Source organism: Colias croceus, chromosome 21 (genome assembly GCF_905220415.1).
Source record: "Colias croceus chromosome 21, ilColCroc2.1".
In the NCBI taxonomy this organism is placed as follows: Eukaryota; Metazoa; Arthropoda; class Insecta; order Lepidoptera; family Pieridae; genus Colias; species Colias croceus.
In genome coordinates, this window is record NC_059557.1 from 7,483,441 (window position 1) to 7,505,452 (window position 22,012).

The following is a 22,012-nucleotide window of genomic DNA, read 5'->3' on the forward strand; positions in this document are numbered from 1 at the left end:
TTACATAATACATTAAATGATCCATTTATCAAAATGTATTACAGTTCTCTCGCATGGATCTTGCCTAAATTCACAGAGTTCAACAAATTTTTTCAATCCGAAAGTGATATGATAACTTCGCTAATTAAGTAATCAAACACTAGAATTATGAACACACAAACCTTCTAAATTTGTACATAGTTATCACACATAAAGGGTAGTCTCTACCCAGGCAATGGGATTATGTTTTCCCACTTTTTTTTTCAGAGTGTGTTGATAATGAATCATACAGGCCGCTATTCAAAGCCTAAATCTATATTATATAACACTATTTCTTACAGCAGTTCTTCGGGGCCTGTTTAAGGGTTAACTGAAGAAACAATTGCTACTCAACGAAATATAATAGACGAAGCACTTTATAATTCTGGATATTCTTAAAATCATATTCGCAAAATGATTAATGATTCTATTTTCACATATGTGTTATGTGGTCACTGAAATTTTTTGAAAAAATTAAAATATCATCGATAAAATTTACTGCAAAATCTGATAGTTTGTATTTTCTTATTATGTTTGTCAATATTCTTTGGAAAATCGCCGGAGCTGTCTTTAAACCAAATGGGAGACATGTCCACTGGAAATGGCCTTCTTGCGTGACAAATGAAAAAAAACAAAAAGCAAAAGGGTGAAGTATGAATAAGAGACAGATAGAGTTACCTTCGCATTTATAATATTAGACAGACAGGGTTTAACTTTAAGTGCGGGTTCTCTTTAATCTGGTTTTGTCGTATATGATTCCTCGATTAAATTGTTTTTCAATAGTTTTGATATTTGATTTTCAAGTTCTTTTCTATCTTCCATTGAGCATCTGTATGGGCGCTTGTAGCAATATTTATCTACTGTCAAGTCAATCTGAGCTTCATAATCTCGTACTGTACCAACGTCGTATTTGTCCTTGGCAAAGACTGATTTGTATTTCTCTATAAGTTTATCAATTTCAGTTTGTTTACATAAGTCGAGGTGGTTTACTGAAATTTCAAATTCACTGAAGTTTATATGTTCATTGAAATTAATTTCGCATCTGTTTTTATGGTTCATTTTTTTTTGGGTACCTCAGAGCATAGAGAAATATCTTGTTGGTTTTTGTCACCTAGTACATCAGGAATTTCGTCATTCATTGAATTGAAAATATCCATTATTTTTGCCTTCATTTTTGTCATCCTCTTTATTTTGAACATTATTCTCGTTTTTTTTTTCAAAATTACGTTGTATGATATTCAATTTTTCATCTTGGAGTAATCTAAATTTTTTTATACAATCCAAACCAATGAGAAAATCATAGTGAAAATTTTCATTATCTATAACAAAAACATTCATTTTACTTTCAATATTATATATTTTTATTTTTAGTGTTACCATACCTTTTGTTTTCTTCTCACCATTAATAGTTTTCAAGTTTGCAGTTTGCTTTTTCTTTTTCATGTATTTTCAATAATTTTGCATTAATTAAAGATACATTTGAACCAGAATCATAAATTGCGGTAACCTTAAAGTATCATTTAATAACAACTTTTACTTAACTTTTTTTTTTATTAATGGTGGTATTTCTAGTTTTTTGGATTCTCCTTATTAAGTTCAATTTCTAATTCCGAGTTGTTTACACTTTTCACCATTGCCTTTTGGTTTTTAACATTGAACCAGCAGGTTTACTCGGGGTGAAAACGTTTCACTTTTTTCTCAGTAGCACAAAGGACTATGCAAAAAATCGTCCCATATCATCAACAGATGCCAAACATATCTCATTAAATACATCTCGACATTATGATTATTTTTTACTATGGCGACATCACTGTAGGATATGGGGTTATCGTGCAATAAAAAAAATATGTTATACTTATACAGTTTTAAAAAAATCGTCCCATATCATCAACAGATGCCAAACATATCTCATTAAATACATCTCGACATTATGATTATTTTTTACTATGGCGACATCACTGTAGGATATGGGGTTATCGTGCAATAAAAAAAATATGTTATACTTATACAGTTTTATTAAGTATTAAGAACTGAATTAAAAATGTACTATTTAACTCAAAAAAAACTCGAGAGAGAACAGCCGTAAGACGTACTTTACCTTTACTCCTTGCTCCGTTACCCCGACCGCACCCTTTCGACGCCTGCGCCCGCGCACCTCCCTCAGTCGTGGCTAGTACGTTCTGCTGTGTTCGCGTTGTTTATTTGTGCGTTATCGGCTTGTTTGCGACTATTACTAACCTCTGCTTGTTTATTGGACCTTTTGATTGCTACTCGATGACCCCGGCACGTTTAATGGACTGTGATTTATAAATATGGAGACTGGACGCCAATGTGTAATGTGTCCTAGATCTGTTTTAAGACAGAGACGACATATATTACAAGAAACATTGCTTCATAGTAGTCCTGAGTTAGCCATCCATTTTGCAAAATGGATTGACACAAGTAAGTCACAGTCATTGTATTTATTTACTGATTTATTGTACATATATCGATAACTTTTAGATATTATGTAGAATACGTATAATGAATAAGAATAAGTGTCATGTAGTTAGAATATATAAGCAGATAGAACATTGCTACGATACTATATGATACATTTTAGAATTGCTTGAATAGAAATATAGCACTTAAAGTATAGCTTACGTTAGGAACGACTCAATCGTCCGGCCATAATTCCTATGAGGAATGAGATATTTTTACCTGCATAGTTATTTAATCTCACCTTAATATTTTTATAGTCTAGTCCAAAAGTGAGTGTAGATTGTGTTCCGAGTTGTAGACAACTGACAAGCACACATATAACACCGATATAATCAATATAACACAGAAAAAATACTTCTGCTTATTACAAAAACACACATATGCTGATATCTTCATTTTTTCCCTTTTCAGGTAGTATTCAATAACGTAATGGCAGTATGCCATAGATGCTGGCAGAGAGCCAATAATAATGACGGTGGACAACTACGTCTTGAGAACGCTCCCATTGTAGAAGGTAATTACATCTGTGCTATTAATCCTTATCAAAATAAATTATTTCATCACTAAGTACAGTCTAGCTTCGCCGGGACAGCTAGTAATAAATAAATAAATAATTTTAGATGCTGACAATCAAGAACCCCCCAATGTTGCTGAAGCCCGCAATGTTGCTGAAGCCCCCAATGTTGCTGAAGCTCCCAATGTTGCTGAAGCTCCCAATGTTGCTGAAGCCCCCAATGTTGCTGAAGCCCCCAATGATCCTCAGGACAATCCAGAGGATGATGCTCGTTTCTATGTTCGCGATTACGTACGTGCACCGAACACTTCACGGCTCTGTATGTATAGGCAATGTAGACATGAAAATCTACGACGAGTTCCTGTGTCTATCAAGCTACATTTGGTATGTCATTATCGATTATATATTCCACCGAGTTCGCGAATATGTGAAGAACATTTAAATAACTATGATTTTGAAGAGTTACTGGATAATGTAAATGTTACACATTATTTTAATGCTTCATTTTTTAGTAACATGACAAACATGTTAATTGAAGCAATCAACAATAGGACAAGATTCGATTTTGAAACATTATCTTCACTGAATAATAGTGAACTTATGTTTTGGACTGGATTCACTTTAGAGCAGTTCAACGTCATTTTGGAAGAAACGCCATCGCTCGTAGAAAAATGCAGACATCCCCGATCAGTTCTCGGAGCTTATTTAACGAAAATACGAACTGGAGAACCTAACGAGCGACTAGCTACGCTTTTCGGCGTAACACGTCAAGTGTTTGAATATCGCCTAAAAATAGCGCGACAATGCTTGACAAGTCAATATGTACCAAGACATCTTGGTATAGGTCATATTTCTAGAGAGAAATCTATTTTTGCCCAAACATATTTTTGGAAATGAAAACAACACCAAGTTAATTATTATCGCAGATGGCACATATGTATATATTGAAAAAAGCACGAATTATTTATTTCAAAGAAAAACTTATAGCCTCCACAAGTTTCGCAATTTATTGAAACCATTTATTTTAGTAAGCAGCGATGGATATATCATAGATGTCATAGGCCCTTTTCCTGCAACAACATCAGATGCAACTATTATGCAGAACATAATGAATGACGATGAGCACTTACTACATTGGTTACTACACAGAGAGGACGTCTTTATTTTGGACAGGGGCTTCAGGGACAGTATTAATGATATTGAGTCCCTTGGCTATGAACCTCACATGCCACCTACCAAGGACAGGAACGCGACCCAGCTATCAACAGAAAAGGCAAATGATTCTCGGTTGGTGACTGTGTGTAGATGGATTGTGGAGGCGGTTAACGGCAAATTCAAAAACCGTTTTAAGTTATTAAAACAAACTTATTTTAACCGAGCTTTGCCAAACATGTTTGTCGATTTCCGCATAGCAGCATCATTAATAAATGCTAATTACCGTGTTGCTACAGACCACAGGCTTGCGCCGGAATTCTTTGAAATAATTCAAACTAAGGTTCATCAACCTAACCTTTTGAAAAATTATGTCGAAGGCAAAAATCTGAACAGACAAAGAGTTAACTTTGTGACGATGGAGGCCACCATGCCACATCTTGAGGACTTTCCAGAACTGACTGATGATGATATCATTTTATTCGCCTTGGGGACCTACCATATAAAACTTGCAAAATCCTACTGTGCGGAACATATTCGGAATGGAATTTATTATATTGAATTATTTCGAGAAAACCAGCTAACTGATTTGCCAAGGTATAATATTCGAGAAGATAATGTCTGGTTAATTAGAGGACGAATACAATCTCGACACGTTAGATCGCGCGTTTATTATTGTTACATATTAATAAACCGAAGTGAAACTGGCAGACGTGCTATTGAACAGTGGTATTGCACATGCCTAACAGGGGCGCGTACGGTTGGAAGTTGTGCCCATATAATATCAATTATATGGTATATGGGCAAAGGTCGACATATCAACTTTAATCTACCAGCGGCAATGTTATCGACTATTATAATAGATGAATAATATAACGTTATTTTTGTCTGGATAATAGTTCTGTTGTTATTAAGTGTCTACTTGCACAATTGTTTTTGTGTTATTAATACTTAAAATGTCTAGTTGAACAATTGCTTTTTGTAATTATCGTCTAAAATGTAATTTTTTATTTTAAAATAAAAATACTTTATTTTTGTCAAGTCTTTTTAAAAAAAAAACCCCGTCGAATTCCGAACTAAAAATTGGTACTGACTTTTCATGGGATGTAATAATGATATTGAAACTTGTCCCATGTCTGTTGATGGGATGGGACACTGCCCATACATTTTTTTGCATGGTCCTTTGGCAGGGTTTCTTTTCTTCATATTTTTTTGTTTTTGTGTTAGAGTATGTGTGGTATTTTTTTTCATATTTGTTCCTCGCAACAAGATGTTCTAATTTCCCTATCTCGTTGTAGAGGTCTTCGGTTTCTTGTAATGTCTCTCGGTCAATTTTATCACTTAGGCTATTAGGCAGGCCTGCGGCTATAAGGTCTATGAAGTACAGAACGATTCACCCGATGGAGATCTTTTATTAGGTGATTTCCGAAACAGAGCATGTATATCGAACATGATATTATCCCTTTCATGTTCCGGTAACCTCTTCAGTTTTTTGGCAATTAGTTTGCCGAATACGTCGCACTCGTCATAATCATCCTTTGAAGGATTATTTATCACTTTATTTAAGTTATTGAAGGCTTCTGTCATCTGCCTACTGGCAACTTGCAATTCCGGCGGGTTATCACGCCGTCGGATGGTGTGTTTATTTTTTCGGGGCTCTGGTTCTTTTGGAGTTGGAGAAGCAATTGGTACATCCTCTGAAGCGTTGGTTGTTTCTTCCTCAATCGAATCAGTTCCATGATCCTGAAATAAAAATAGCAAAGATTTATAGGTATATATCATGACCTATTTAATAATATATCTTTATTTAATCCAATCCAACTTTTGTGAGTGTATATGGGTTCTGTATACTATATGCATATGAGTGAGCGTTTAAGCAGGAGTACTGTATGTGTATATAGGAGTGTGAGTGTATGTCTCTGTATTTTATGAAAAATACATGAGTGCTATAATTAATCGGCTTTTTATTATTTTATTTATTTATTTATTTAAATACTTTATTGTACTGCCAACAAAAAAATTACAAAAAAGGAGGTGGGTAAAAAGTATACGCAAGAATTATGTAATATAATACTAATAAATATACTGTAAATAATACATAGATATAATAATAGATATCATATATTTATACATAGGTATATTTACCTTTCATTATATTAATATAATATAATGATAGGTATCATATCATTATATTAATATATAATGTAGGATGTATAATTACATACCATAAGTAAAATAAATACATACAATACATATCATATGCATGTACATAATATTGAATTATTTTAGAATATCTTTTTTAATTATTTATATACAATTTGAGTGTCGGTCATGAAATTGACCGTGCCTTTTTACATATTATTTGATGATAATATTTTTTATATTATATACTTTTTATTTACAGATGCCGTGCAATGAGCAGCAGTGGTTGGAAGTTGAAAACGGATTCAAGGAGAATTTTCCACATGCCCTTGGCGCAATGGATGGAAAGCATATTGTTATACAATGTCCGGGCAACACTGGTTCTGAGTACTTTAATTATAAGAAGACGTTTAGTTTAGTACTTTTAGCTTTAGTCGACAGTAACTATAACATTATGTACGCTGACATTGGTAGTCAAGGTAGGATCAGTGATGGAGGTGTACTTAAAAATTCTTTGTTATGGCAAAAAATTGCATCTAACGGGCTTAATCTTCCTAAGCCAAGTCCATTATCCGGAACAGATCATGTCGAAATTCCCTACGTTTTTTTAACTGATGGAGCATTTGCTTTACATAATAATATAATGAAACCATATCCTGGCAACCATGATATCAATTCACCAAAAAGGATTTTCAATATGCGCTTGTCAAAATCTCGAGTAGTAGTTGAGAATGTGTTTGGTATTTTAGCATCCAGGTTTAGAATATTCAGAAAGCCAATTGATTTGGATATTCATAATATCCCAATTATTACAATGACATGTCTCTTATTGCATAACTTTCTCAGAAAAAGTAATAAATCATACCTTATATATATGCCTCCTGGTACTGTCGATATGTATGATGATAATGGAGTTTTTATTCAACCCGGGTCTTGGCGGGCAGACTTTGATAACTGTGCTTTGAGAGATATTACACAAGTACCACGCAGATCACCATTATCTGCCATTCAGATAAGGGATTACTTTACAAATTATTTTCAAAGTTTTTAAATAAACACAAGGAGTGTAGGGTCATATATTTTTTAATAATTTTGTAATGTGTTTTTTTGCAATAAATTTATTTACTTTCTTTCTTTCTTTCTTTCTTTCTTTTCATTTCGCCTGTTCGTTACCACATTAACTACATACTTTTTATATTGAAACTAATGCAGACATTATTATGTTCTCCCTAAAGTAAGCAACTGCACTAAATGGACGCAAACTGGCGAATCGACCTTGCTGTAATCTGTACTTTAGTAATAATAAAACAAATTATTGATAATAAAAAACTTACCGTGGTTATTGTTTGTTTACATTTATACACGCACCCCAAAAAGCTGTTCATGAACTCAAATGCGAACCAAACTGGACGATAAACATCATCTGCGCCGGCACCACTTTTTAAGGAAGCTTCTATTTTTCTGTAGTAGCCCCTGTATGTCGCAAAAAGTGAATCCTTTTTTTTCTTCAATTCTTCTACTGGTATTTCAAAAACGTCCCGAATTATACGCACCCAAGCATCATTTACTTTTTTCTTGTCCTTATGACTTTTCTCACTGGGGTCCCAAATAAAAGGCTCTGCTTGAAGTGTTTCAAGAAACAACATAGTTTGCTCCTGTGACCACTGTATGCCGCTCATAATAGTCTCGCATATCAACGAAAAACACGTGAATTCAAAACGACCGCGACGTCTTGACGCGTAGTCGTACTGAAGTCGGCCGAGTAGTGTAGAGAGGCACTTCGAGAACGCACTTCGGGTAACTTCGCGCCCTTTGACTCGGGCGCAAAAACCGACAACAAATGGAAGTCGACCGAGGCGAGGTAAAGTTGGACGAAGTAAGCCGAAGTGCCCCTCTACACTATTCTATTCATCTAACCTCGTTCAACTTCGCGAGTAGTGTGGAGGACGCATTATATTTCAGTCTAAGTTAAGTACGTGTATAAAGCTTACGAAAAGATCTCTATTGTCGGAGATATCTAAGATCTTCGACCCACTAGATTGGCTTTCTTCCCTCACAACAAAGCTTAAGATATTGTTTCAAGATATTTGGAGAGAAAAACTAGCATGGGATCAACTCGTACCACAACCAATCTCTGAAAAATGGTGTAAGATAAAACAAGATATCGACACCATCAGCCAGTTTCAAGACATTACCGAGGTGGCTGCAAACTCAAGAGAACGATATGATAGAACTGCATGGCTTTTGTGACGCAAGCACGAAAGCTTACGGTTCGGTTGTAATTTGTATATTGTAAGATAACGCGTAATAATAATTCAACTGTAGTTTTAGTGGCGGGAAAGACAAAATTAGTTCCGCTAAGAAAAAAATGCCTCGTCAACTACGACCCTATTCTTACTACATATGACACCAAAACAGACCTTAGAACTATCTCAATCAAAAAATATTTAATGATATATGGAATAGGTGGCGTGAGGAATATTTAACTTTATTAACAGCTCGTAAATGGAGGGAGACTAAGTCGAATATAAAATTAGGCGACATTGTCATCATTAAGGATGACAATCTCCCGCCGGGGAAGTGGGCCTTAGGTCGCGTAGTAGAGCTGCACCCGGCAGCGACGGCTATGTAAGAGTCGTGACACTTAAAACTAAAAATGGTTTCATGAAACGGCCCGTTGTTAAGTTATGCAGGTTACCCGTGAATGAAAACGTAAATCAAATCCCTAGTACGGATATAAACAAGTAACTAAATTATTCATTAAACCCGTGCGAAAATTTAAAACGTTTAGTTCGCATCCGTTGCAATTTCTTTATAATTATTTTTTATTATGATCCCTGTAGATCATGGTTTGTATAACATAAGTAACTTACCTAGCAACAATAGTATTTATTTTGATCGTATTAAAGACATGAAAATAATTAGAGACGACTGGCGGTTAGTTGTATATTACAATACTCAACCCTAATTAGAACGCAATAAGGCCATGGAAAAATATATGAAGTACCATCGCGAAGAATACAATCGCGATCATATTGCGACGGAGTCGTGCAACATACGGCACGAGGCAAGCGAATAATAGCCTGTTAATGACTCAATGTACACAATAACATTAAACATACACAATAAATCATATACAATCAAGTAACATTACGCTGCGATATAGTTTAGTGTTCCCGACGAATACCTCACTCGCACTACCAATTCCCCCGGATAAGTTATAGTTTAAGAAATTGCACTTTTTTATTAAATACTATTTTATATTATTGTAAGAAGTTATATATTGTATTGGTATCATGGGGTTCACTATAATTAATAAAAATTGTTATCACCTTGTATCATGGGGTCACCTCATCTCATACTAACCCTCATCTTTCCCGCCCGGAAATATGTACGAGCAAGCACGTACAAAGTGCAATAAGGCGCTTTGCTTGCACATTCCGTAACCCAAATTGTATCCAATATTTCACACTTTATAATAATATTATATATTAAATTCAGTTCATCGCCGACGGTCATTAAGAGTACCTCGCGTGACTCATTCATTTTATAGTTAATAATACATTGCCGTTCATTACAAATCAAATAATTATAATAATAAGACTAGACGAGCAACTTTCGAATTTACTGATTACGAAACGGCATATACAAAATTATTAGAAAAAAATATATCTGTACTTTTGTTAAACGAAAATCCGGACATTGTTATAGAAAAACTAACTACGCAGATAAGGCATTCTCTGACCGAGAGTAAAATAATTAAACATGTACCAAGATCAAAGCGCTGCATTAAACCCTGGATAACACCTGGAATTCTTCGATGTATTAGGAACAGAAATAAATTGCAAGCTAAATCAAAATCGGCTCCTTTTGATGAAATTTTAAAAATTTCGTATATAAGATATCGCAACTTCTGTAACAAGTTAATTAAAAAACTGAAACGTAAATATGAAATAAAACAGCTGTCTCTTAACAAAAATAATCCTAAAGCACTTTGGAACACAATAAAAAATATAACTTACATTAATAATAATAAATCTACTAACGATCACCTACTTAAAATTAAACCAACCCCAAATGAAGCAGTCGAATACATAAATGACTATTTTGCGACCATAGGAAAAAATCTAGCGAACAATATAATTAATAATGAGCCCCAGATTATGTTACACAACAATAGCCCCGTTCAAAATCGTCACTCGTCTTCCTTTGTACTGTTAGATACAAACCCAGCGGAAGTAGAGAGTATCATCTCGAGATTAAAGTCGGAGAGCGCACCTGGATGGGACAATATTCCAACAAAATTTCTAAAAATTTCTAAAAATATAATTTCACCTATAATTAGTCATCTCGCAAACCTTTGTTTTAAAACTGGCTCATTTCCCGACATGCTTAAAAGATCTTTAGTAACACCTATTTATAAGGGAGGTGCGAGAGACGATGTCAACAATTATAGGCCCATTTCTGTTTTATCTGCAATCTCAAAAGTAATTGAAAAATTAATTAACACTCGTCTAATAAATTATCTCACTAAATTCAAACTTTTATCACCTAGACAATTTGGTTTCAGGAAAGGGGTCTCAACCGAAAATGCCATTGATTCACTTACAACATTAGTCTCAAAACAACTTGATCGTGGTAAAAAGTGTTTATCTGTCTTTTTAGACCTTAAAAAGGCATTTGATACCGTCTCTTTACCCACCCTTATAACCAAACTTGAAAATATAGGTATCAGAGGGACTCCACTTAAACTTTTTAAGAGCTACCTACTAGGCCGTAGTCAAAGTGTTAAAATTGAAAATCTAACAAGTAATTATTCAGACATAACATTTGGAGTTCCACAAGGAAGCGTATTGGGTCCAACACTGTTTTTAATTTATATTGATAGTTTATTGAATCTAAATATTGAAGGAGGTCAAGTCTTCTCATATGCTGACGACACTGCTATAGTTTTTACAGGTTCATGTTGGGAGACTGTTTTTAATTTAGCTGAAAAAGGACTTTTGGTAGTAGCCAAATGGTTAAAAATAAATCTCTTAACATTGAATGTTAAAAAGACCAATTACGTATGTTTTTCATTAAATAAGAGAACTCAACCAAAAAGTAGCCTAACTTTAAAAATACACCAAGATTGTACAGGAAACTCAATGAGCTGCAGATGCGATACTCTTGAGCGATTACGTTCCGTTAAGTATCTGGGAGTCGTTATCGATGACAGGCTTTCGTGGCATGATCAAATTGATTTTGTTAACGGAAGGCTCCGCAAACTTATATGGGTTTTTAAATTACTGCGTGATGTGGCTACAGTAAAACTATTAAATCAAGTATATTTTGCTCTGGCTCAATCTATACTCAACTATTGTATTTCAATATGGGGCGGTGCCAATAAATCTAAAATAATATCTCTTGAGAGGGGCCAGCGATGCTTATTGAAGGTCATGTTCCACAAACCAACTAGATTTCCTACAGAAGATTTATATAAACATTGCGGTCTCTTGTCTGTTAGAAAATTATATATTTTAAACTCTGTCTTAAAAACTCACAAAAACCTGCTATTTAATCCTACGCTTGATTTTGGAAGAAGAAATGATATTATTAAAATTCCGCATACTAAAACATCCTTTGCTAAAACACAATTCGCTGCTCAATCTTCAAACTTGTATAATAAAATAAATAAAAAATTAAATGTAGGTAAATTGCTCAATAAAAACTGTAAAAAAGTATTAACGGAATGGTTGAAACCCTTAAGCTACTCAGATACCGAAGCTTTGCTCCAATATAAAAAATAAACGTGCTGTCAAACACACACACACACACACACACACACACACACACACACACACACACACACACACACATGCACACACACACTCATACAGATATTTTATTAAATTCTTTCTTTTCTTTTGTGTTTTTGCATTGAATTCATTCATATTGTTTTATTTCTGTTTCTGTGTCTAATAGTGTTAAGGAAGAGCGGAACCTCCTGACACAAGCATTTATTTGCTTACTAGGAGTGTTCCAATCACAAATAAGTTAAGGACCTATTGTAAAAGGAAGAAATAAATAATTTGAATTTAATTTGAAATACAAGTTTTTTATATTTCAATAATTCTTTTATTTCTTATTAATTAATTATACACACGTACGGGATAGGCCCGTACAGCTATTAATTCGGTGTTAACACGTTAGCTGCCAGAACAAAATCGCAATGACGTCCAATTTCAGAATTTTGTATATCGAATCAGAATGTCTTAAAATACAAAAAATATAAATTTAGAGTTATTTTACGTGTTTATTTACATGAAAAATCGTTATAAAAATATATGTCAGGCATATGTGACTGACGTGTAGGCACAGCGCCATGTCAAGCACTTTGTAAGGCACCATGCTTCAAAACAATAAGTTGCGTAGTAGGTAACAATAAATGCGTTTGCGCGGGAACTTGCGTGGCAACTTGCGCACGGGCCCGCCAAAACGCAATTGTGCGATACTGCTTGACCCGCTTGACCAATCGCGTGAGCCCTGCACCCCGTTCCCCTTCCCCGTTGTTGATTCGTTGTACAAAAGAGAAACAAAAGAGAAGCTAATTTCAAAAAATGAAATCAAAAAAGGATCGAGGTTACTGGCTTGGACGGACACAAACAAAGATGAAATCAAAAAATTTTTGGGCCTGGTTTTATGGATGGGAATTGTCAAACTACCAAAGTTAGCTGATTATTGGTCAACTGATCCTATGATAGCTCAATCTTTCCCACGGACGGTTATGCCACGTAACAGATTCGAAATTTTGTTACGGATGGTGCACTTTTCTAACAATGAAAACCAAAAACCTGGTGACCGTTTGTTCAAAATCCGTGAATTGGTTGATACTTTGAACCATAACTTTGAAATACATTACCAGCCTCAATAAAATCTCTGCATTGATGAGTCTCTGATGCCGTTCCGAGGGTGAATTATTTTTCGTCAGTACATAAAATTAAAAAGGCACAAATACAAAACCTAAACCTAATAAATGCACCAAACTATGTTTTCGGAAATCACAAGTTATGCAAACCTTACTTTTGCAAAAACATTGATCAAAATGAACAAGATTTTGTAGATGAAATGAAGTCTAGCAATATTTTTACTGCAATCTTTAAAATTATGACCAGATTAGTAAATAATGCCAAAAGCCTAATATATGATGTAAATAGTAACAATGCAGAAGTTTTTACAGTGTAATCGCGAAGTTTGTGGGCGGTAAAATAATTAATTATTTAAGTCGCAGGTCTTATACTGCTCGCTGTGATGGGTCAGTTGTATCATTTAACTTTTAAAGAACCGCAATCGTATATTTGCAAAAAGATTTTGATGCGAAGCCCTTACTCTTATTGTTAAATGCTTAGAGATTACACTCAATAAAAAAAGAATCGCAGGTTTAGACGAGATTATCAAAATCTTTTGTACCAAAAAAGTGTTCAAATAGTAGCACAGAAAAACATTATGGCGACTCCTGTCAAAAGCCAGATCTAGAACAAGCTGGCTTCGATTTTGCTAAATCAGAACATATGAAAAAAACTTAATCTTTCTAATGAAGATGGCGATCTTCATTAGAAAGATTAAGTCGCCAGTCTCTTAAAAAAATAATCTGTTTTGCAAGCAGATTCGATTGAGTGGCATCAACAAAGACAATTACGCCTCACTGCGTCTGCCTTCGGTAAGGTATGTAAAAGAGGCCTTATAAAATGTGCACCTCTTGTAAAAAGTCTTCTTAATGTAACTAGTGATCTGAGCCACGTAAAATCTATTCGTCATTTACAATATCTCGGTAATGTGACGCTTTAGGGTACTATGTTATGAGACATTTTTTGTTCGTCTATGTGTCCTCTATCCATACATACCACTTTAATCGTGCGCCGCGATTTTGAAAAAAAATAAAAATGGCGGCGGGTCGATATGCCAGCGTCCATACAAAAAGTTTCAAACCCCTTACTCCGCTGATAATATGTCAGGGAAAGTTTCTCTGGTTTTATGCCGAGGAGCAAGTTAAAACCGCTTACGCGGTTAGTGAAAAGCGCTGGATGGAGACTTCTATTTTTGAGAAGTATATAAGAGATGTTTTTGTTCAGAGAGACCAGGGGCCTTAGACAAACGTACATAACGCCATGGAATAGAAACTGCTAACGCTAATTATTGACATAAGTTCATGACATTTTGGTAATGGTTCGGTCACACTACCAACGACGAAGACGACCACGACCAAAATTCCAATCTTACCGAAATTTGTTCAAAATCAATATTTAAATCTCTCATCATTCTAGTACTCGGAAATAAAAAATTTCGAGGTCAATTAATAAAAAAATAGGGTTTTTTTTTGCGATTTTCGCTGAGACGATAAGTTTATCATACAATCACCTGAACCAAAATTGTAGATCATCTAATTATCTATAAAAAATGTTAAATACATTTTTTTCCAGGAGCCTCCGTTTCTATGAAAAACCTGTTTATTTATTCATTGATCTCAAAAAAAATGTTTCCAAACACCAATTGGTAACGCCAATATAATTAAAATAGTAAATGTAGAAATTAAATGTTTATTATTTGTGGTGTATTCCTTCATCCTTCCCTACATACGAGCACAACCAATCACCGCGCGCTATTTAGCGCTCGTCACGTGACCTACCTATGTCACGAACGACAGCCAGTAGTTCTCTCCGATCTTTAGCGAGGATCGGGACTCACCGCCGGAGAGCTTCCACGAGGCTCTCTAGATCATCAGGCATTGTGCTTTTGTAACACCCCCGGGGCATCCCGTGCCCCGGCCCTTGGTCGCGCTCACCGCCGCGTGTGTGTTTGTGTGGAGTGTTGGACTGGACCCGTTCTTGCCCGCCGCGAGCTGGAGGACCCTGACCGCGTGGCGGCCGCGTGTGTTCTGGACGCTACTCCCTCCGACGAGGTATGTGCCGTGTGTTCCCGTCTTTCCCCTCTTTGCTAACACCACGTTGATCTAAATACAGTCCACTTTATATCGAGAATATATTTACTTATATTTTTTATATTGGCGCGACCATTGATTGGTACCTTCGATCCGGATAGTAACCATTGATTGGTACCTTCGATCCGGATAGTAACCATTATTAGTCCTTACGAATCGTACATTACCTGATGATTCCACCGCCCTTATTAGGATACTCATTGTGTAGGCCCTAATAAGCGTATTAGTAGTATCTTCAATGCGAAATACTATTTAATTTACCGCGTAGAACGACAATGCGTCTTCTACTATTCATATAAAATATATTTTAAACCCGCCCTTATTAGGATACTCATCGTAGGCCCTAATAAGTGATTTAATAGTACATTCATTGTGAAATAACTAACCGCATAGATCGACATTGCGTCATCTATTATTTTCCGCTTAAAATATATTTTATTCCGCCCGTGACATTAAGTTACGCGTATATTATTATTAAAATAGTTAATTAAAACTATATTCATATCGTTTATCCGCAGTTATAACGCTAAAATCATTATAAATCGAACATATTACATCATATTTATCTACGGTCTACCCGCACTCGAAATTTATCGAGTACCTACATTCCGCGATCCGCTGTTATAATCCGACCATATTGTAATTGCATAGTGCATACTCGGTTCTTATTACGCTTGCGTCACTGACCTACTTTATTTGGTCGTATTACTTGTTATTGTAACTTTTATTGTAACATTCTCTGTTTGAATATTTACTTTTGTTATTAAAAATGCCGCCTAAGAAAATGACTAAGTTAGCTGATAGTGACGCTTCGGATGTTAATGATTCGGAAGATATAAATGATTCGCAGTTATCCATGTTGTTAGCTAAACGCGAAATTATATTCGAAATGGTGCAAAGAATTTATGATTTGTCTTTGAACGTTCATAACAACGCTGCGCTTATGGAAAGTTTCCTTGACGAGTCCGCGCAGATAGAATCATTACGCGATGATTATAAGAAATGTTTAGATGAATATAATATTCGTTTGTTATCATTAATTCCCGCCGCGAAACCTGATTATAAAAGCCTCGTTGCATTCGAGTCTTTGTATAGCAGGATTAAAAGAATTAAATCGCAATATTCGCAACCATGTCCGTCACACGGAGATATTAATAATTTGCATAAAAATAGGCCTAAATTACCGCCTATCGAATTAGTACCATTTTCGGGTGATATTCGCTCATTTCCGCTGTTTCTTTCGAATTTTGAATCAATTGTTCATAACAATCCCGGCCTTACAGATGCCGAGCGCTTATATTATTTACTAGGTAAATTAACGGGGAAGGCCACAACTGTTATAGCTGGTATAACCCCCTCCGCTGAAAATTATAATTTAATTTTACAAACTTTAAAAGATAAATATGATGATAAACGTATGTTAGTATCCGCGTATTTAAATCAAATGTTTGATTTTAAACCTTTGCATTGTGCGTCCGCAACAAACTTTGATTTATTTACAGATAACTTTATTAGCGCAGTGCGCGCCTTACAAAATATAAAGTTAGATAATATTACAGATTTAATGATTGTTCATATCGCGCTGAAGAAGTTAGACTCAGATACTGTTCGCGCTTTCGAGACTGAGTTTGGTAGTGAAATGCCTACTTTTGATAACTTAGTTCAATTTATTCAAACTCGTGCGAAGGTATTAGAACGCATTCATCCTTCCACAAATTCGGGAATAAATAAACCGCCTCAAAAGAATAATAATTATAACCGCAGTTCAAATAATACTTCTTCCGCACCGCCTAAGACGTATCAGTCTTACGTAACAACAGCTGATTCCGCTTATAGTTGTCTTTGTAAAAATATTACGCATCAACATTTATATAAATGTTCGAGTTTTCATAAAATGAGTCCGCAGGAACGTTTGAAATACGTAAAGGATAGAAACGCGTGTATAAATTGTCTCAGTATAAAACATCGAGTTTCTAGTTGTTCGTCGTATTCTAATTGTCGCGTTTGTAAATTAAAACATCATACAATGTTACATTTGAAACGCGAATCTTCCATACCCGCGCCTGCGTCTCATCCCCCGCCGCGCAGCACACCGCCGTTGCCTGCGCCGTCGCCGCCGTCGGGCGAGTGCGTCCGCTCTGACGTAGCGCTATTTACCGCTAGCTGTACAGCTGATACAGATAACGCATTTCTATGCAACCCGCCCGCGAATAAACAACATACTATTTTGTTATCAACCGCTGAAGTCGTAGCTTATAATTGTAAAGGCGAACGGCTTATTATTCGCGCGCTTTTAGATTCCGCTTCGCAAAGTCACTTCATTACAAATGAATGTTGTGAACGCTTAGGTATTAAACCGCAGAAAACCGAACGTACTATTATTAAGGGGTTCGGTGGTTCGGAAAAAATTATAAATAGTAATTCTATAAATATAAAATTTTATTCGCGTCTTGACAACAACATATCTTTTAATATTTCACCGCTAGTTGTTGATCATGTTACGGATTTATTACCTACCGCTGTTATAGACACTTCTGTCTTATCGCATATTTCGCATTTACCGCTCGCAGATGAGAGTTTTGGTACGCCAAATAAAATCGATTTATTAATCGGTGCTTCTCTGTTCCCTCATCTGCTTCTCCCCGACGTAGTTCATGCAGCTCGTGACTCGTCGGCGCCCGCTGCATTGCGCACGGTGTTAGGCTATGTAATAATGGGTTCAGTACCCACCATACCTAACATACATAAACCGCCCTTGACGTGTTGTCACGTTCAAGAGACCGCCGCTATTGACTCATTAGTCAGGCGTTTCTGGGAGCTCGAGGAGCTTCCTACCGCACCGCCCGTTCAACATCCCGATGATGTTGAATGTGAAGAATATTATAAATTAACTACAACCCGCGACCCCGTGAGTGGCAGATATATTGTTTCGCTTCCATTTAAGGATGATTTCTACACTCTCGGTGACTCATTTAATATTGCCCGCAAGCGTTTCATGTGCCTTGAAAGAAAGCTACAGGCTTCACCTAAATTAAGGTTGGCATATGATGACGTCATAAAAGATTATCTAACGAAGAATTATATTTCACCCGCGCCTCCGTATGATCCGCGTGACCCTACACCTATTTATATTATACCGCATCACGCTGTTCTGCGCGAGGATAAATCGTCGACTAAGCTGCGCATGGTTTTAGATGCTAGCATGCCAACTTCTGGAAGCCAGCGTTCATTGAATGACCTTCTGCATGTTGGGCCGAATTTACAAGGCAATTTGTTTACAATAATTTTAGGTTTTCGTCTCCACGCGATTGCCATGACCGCCGATTGCCGCCAACAATTTCTGCAGATTTTCGTGCGTGAGTTTGATCGTCGTTTTCAATGTTTTTTATATCGTTTCAGCCCGCAGGATCCGCTGCTTCTTTATCAATTTAATCGAGTTTGCTTTGGCATCAAGTCTAGTCCTTATCATGCACTGCGCACGGTAAGACAGCTCGTAGAAGATGACGGCGCGAAATATCCGCTCGCGAGTAGCATTGCGTCTTCCTCGTTGTATATGGATGATATCGCCTTCTCTATTCCCACGGAATGTGAAGCAGTTTCCGCGTCGCAGCAGCTCATCGATTTGTTTAAGGGAGCTCAGTGGGATCTAGTTAAATGGAATAGTAATAGTAGAAATGTGTTAGATAATCTTCCCGCTTCGCACAAACTTTTACCCTCCGCGGTGGAGTTTGATAAGACCGTGCAACATAAATTACTTGGTCTGCATTGGTCTACTGTTGATGATTGTTTTTATTTTAAAATTACCGCACCCGCCGATGTGATGTGCACTAAGCGCTCCATCTTGTCAACTATCGCCCGTCTGTGGGACATAATGGGCTTCGTTGCTCCCACAGTCGTGTATGCCAAACTGTTAATAAAACAACTTTGGCAACTTAATCTTGATTGGGATGATTCTCCGCCTCCACACGTTATTAAAATGTGGAAACAGTTCTGTGATGAATTACCAGCTCTTAATGATATTCGCATACCACGTCATATAGGTTTTACTTGTGATTGTATTCTCACTCTTATGGCTTTCTCTGACGCTAGTGAACTTGCCTACGGAGCAGTCGTGTACGCTCATGTCAGCACTGTCTCTGGTAACGTCATTCGTCTTATTTGTTCTAAATCTAAAGTCGCTCCATCTAAACCGCTAACAATCGCTCGCTTAGAACTTTGTGGTGCACTCCTAATGTCAAAGCTGCTTCGCACTGTCCTTGACAGTTATTCACAACACTACAAAATTAATGCATACGCATTTACCGACTCTAAAGTCGCGCTCTATTGGATTAAAGGTTCGCCGCACCAGTGGCAGACGTTTGTCGCAAACCGCGTTGTGAAGATCACAGATAACATCCCATCAGATAATTTCTACCATGTTTCTGGTATTGAAAATCCCGCTGACGTTCTTTCGCGTGGCATTACGCCACTAAATCTCGTCTCGCACCCTCTGTGGTTCCAAGGACCCCAGTGGGCTCGTTCGGACCCATCTGATTGGCCTCTTAGGAGTCTCGATGGTGAGTCTATTGCAGACATTCCCGAACGAAAATTATTAGCGCACACTGTGTGCTCGCCTATAAAGCATTGCGCTTTATATGATACCGCCCTTCGCGTATCCTCATGGAGTAGGCTTTTACGCGTTGTTGTTTATATTTATAGGTTCCTTAAATTGTTACCCCGCCGCGGTGTTATGATGACCGCAGAGGACCTTCATTTCTCTGAGAATAAACTTCTCGCCGCCCTGCAAAATAAATATTTTGCAGAGGAGTATTCTAATATACTCAATAATAAATCTTGTTCGCAGGCTTTTAATCGCTTGAGGCCTTTTATTCGCAACGGACTTATCCTCGTTGGAGGACGTCTGAGTAATTCCGCCCTGGAATATGCACATAAGCATCCAGTGATATTACCGCGCAATGATCATATCGTTAACATGATCATTGATTATTATCATATTAAATATATGCACGCCGGACCGGAACTTTTAATGTCGTTGCTTCGCCAAAAGTATTGGATTCTTTCCGCACGTCGTATTGTTAGACAAAGAATTCACTCATGTAATACTTGCTTCCGCATGAAACCGCGTCCAACTTACCCGCTGATGGCTGATTTGCCTGAATGTCGTACACGCCAAGCCGTTAAAGCATTCAGCGTAACAGCTTCTGATTACGCAGGGCCTATCGCTTACACTCCTGTGCGCCGCCGTGGTGTTCACAGCGAGAAAGCATACCTGTGTATTTTTACGTGCCTCACTACGCGTGCAGTGCACATCGAAGTTGCGACCGACCTCAGCACTCCTAGTTTTCTTGCCGCGCTCAAAAGGTTTCTCTCGCGTCGAGGACCCGTTGATACTATGTATACGGATAACGGTACTAATTACAAAGGAGCCGATTCCTATCTCCGCGATTTATATAAATTTCTTAATAACGAATATCGTTCGAACCTGGAGCACGAGTTCGCTGAGAGTCGTATAAATTGGAAGTTTATTTGTCCCAACTCTCCACATTTTGGAGGTGCTTGGGAAAGTATGGTGAAAGTAATTAAAACGCATTTGTTTCGAGTTATCGGTCAACAAATATTATCGTATGAAGAACTTTGTACTGTTCTCACTCAAATTGAGTGTTTACTTAACTCGCGACCGCTGACAGTACTGAGTTCAGACCCCGCAGAACCCTCGGCTTTAACACCGAGTCATTTTTTAAATACCGCTCCTTTATTATCATTACCCGCGCCGCAAGTCAAATCTGATCACGTCAGTTTGCTTGATAGGCATTCGCTACTGGACAAGTTAGTCCAGTCGTTTTGGAAACGTTGGAGAATGGAATACTTACACGGTCTGCAGGTTAGGCAGAAATGGAATACGCCTTCCACACCTATTACTCCTGGAACGGTCGTGGTTGTGATAAATGATAATGCACCGCCCCTAACCTGGCCTTTAGCCGTCGTAGAGAAAGTACATCCTTCAAAGGACGACGTCGCGCGCGTTTGTACAGTTAGAACCGCCAAGGGAACTTACCTTCGCCCGGTCGTTCGTTTATGTCCGCTTCCAAGACAATAGTTAAACCGCATTAGTATATTACCGCAGTTAGTTAAGTTTAATCTTAAGTTTTTCGCACCGCTTTAGTTATAATTTGTTAGTTATAAATACCGCCGTGACTTTAGGAATTTTTATACCCCGCTCGCATTACGCGATCCTAGAGTCATAGAATTTGTTAGTTATATTCCGCCGTGACTTTTAGGATTTTTTATTATCCCGCTCGCATTATGCGCTCCTGGAGCCATAGAATTTGTTATTTATATTACCGCCGTGGCTCTTAGGACTTTATTAACCCGCGCGCATTATGCGATCCTAGAGTCATAGTTTTTCGCTGTATCTTATGATTGGTTTTAAATGGTGACCCATTTAGGGCGGGTGGATATGGTAACGCCAATATAATTAAAATAGTAAATGTAGAAATTAAATGTTTATTATTTGTGGTGTATTCCTTCATCCTTCCCTACATACGAGCACAACCAATCACCGCGCGCTATTTAGCGCTCGTCACGTGACCTACCTATGTCACGAACGACAGCCAGTAGTTCTCTCCGATCTTTAGCGAGGATCGGGACTCACCGCCGGAGAGTTTCCACGAGGCTCTCTAGATCATCAGGCATTGTGCTTTTGTAACACCACGGGGGTATCCCGTGCC

General features: G+C 37.1%; 3 protein-coding genes across 3 annotated transcripts; 2 read left to right on the forward strand and 1 right to left on the reverse strand.

Annotated features, from left to right (window-relative positions):
* The first annotated feature begins 2,840 nt into the window (after positions 1-2,840).
* On the forward strand, positions 2,841-5,032 carry LOC123701173. Its single transcript, XM_045648569.1, has 4 exons — positions 2,841-3,013; positions 3,120-3,851; positions 4,042-4,300; positions 5,002-5,032. Exons 1-4 carry the CDS (start codon positions 2,929-2,931, stop codon positions 5,030-5,032), a joined length of 1,107 nt encoding a protein of 368 aa, XP_045504525.1. The 5' UTR covers positions 2,841-2,928.
* Positions 5,033-5,539: 507 nt separating this feature from the next.
* LOC123701174 lies at positions 5,540-8,255 on the reverse strand. The gene is made up of 2 exons (XM_045648570.1): positions 7,861-8,255; positions 5,540-5,908 (listed from the first exon to the last, which is right to left on the reverse strand). Exons 1-2 carry the CDS (start codon positions 7,984-7,986, stop codon positions 5,540-5,542), a joined length of 495 nt encoding a protein of 164 aa, XP_045504526.1. The 5' UTR covers positions 7,987-8,255.
* Positions 8,256-16,171: 7,916 nt separating this feature from the next.
* On the forward strand, positions 16,172-21,381 carry LOC123701175. The gene has a single exon (XM_045648571.1). It carries the CDS (start codon positions 16,174-16,176, stop codon positions 21,379-21,381), a length of 5,208 nt encoding a protein of 1,735 aa, XP_045504527.1. The 5' UTR covers positions 16,172-16,173.
* Positions 21,382-22,012: the final 631 nt, after the last annotated feature.

Bases quoted from the DNA above. Each gene is read 5' to 3' on its own strand.
- LOC123701175 (XM_045648571.1), top strand. From the start codon at position 16,174: ATGGTGCAAAGAATTTATGATTTGTCTTTGAACGTTCATAACAACGCT.
- LOC123701173 (XM_045648569.1), top strand. From the start codon at position 2,929: ATGGCAGTATGCCATAGATGCTGGCAGAGAGCCAATAATAATGACGGT. The intron at 3,014-3,119 runs GTAATTACATCT...AAATAATTTTAG, and splicing joins GAACGCTCCCATTGTAGAAG to ATGCTGACAATCAAGAACCC. The intron at 3,852-4,041 runs GTATAGGTCATA...CATTTATTTTAG, and splicing joins ATATGTACCAAGACATCTTG to TAAGCAGCGATGGATATATC.
- LOC123701174 (XM_045648570.1), bottom strand. From the start codon at position 7,986: ATGAGCGGCATACAGTGGTCACAGGAGCAAACTATGTTGTTTCTTGAA. The intron at 5,909-7,860 runs GTGCGTATAATT...TTTTTATTTCAG, and splicing joins AAAAAGTAAATGATGCTTGG to GATCATGGAACTGATTCGAT.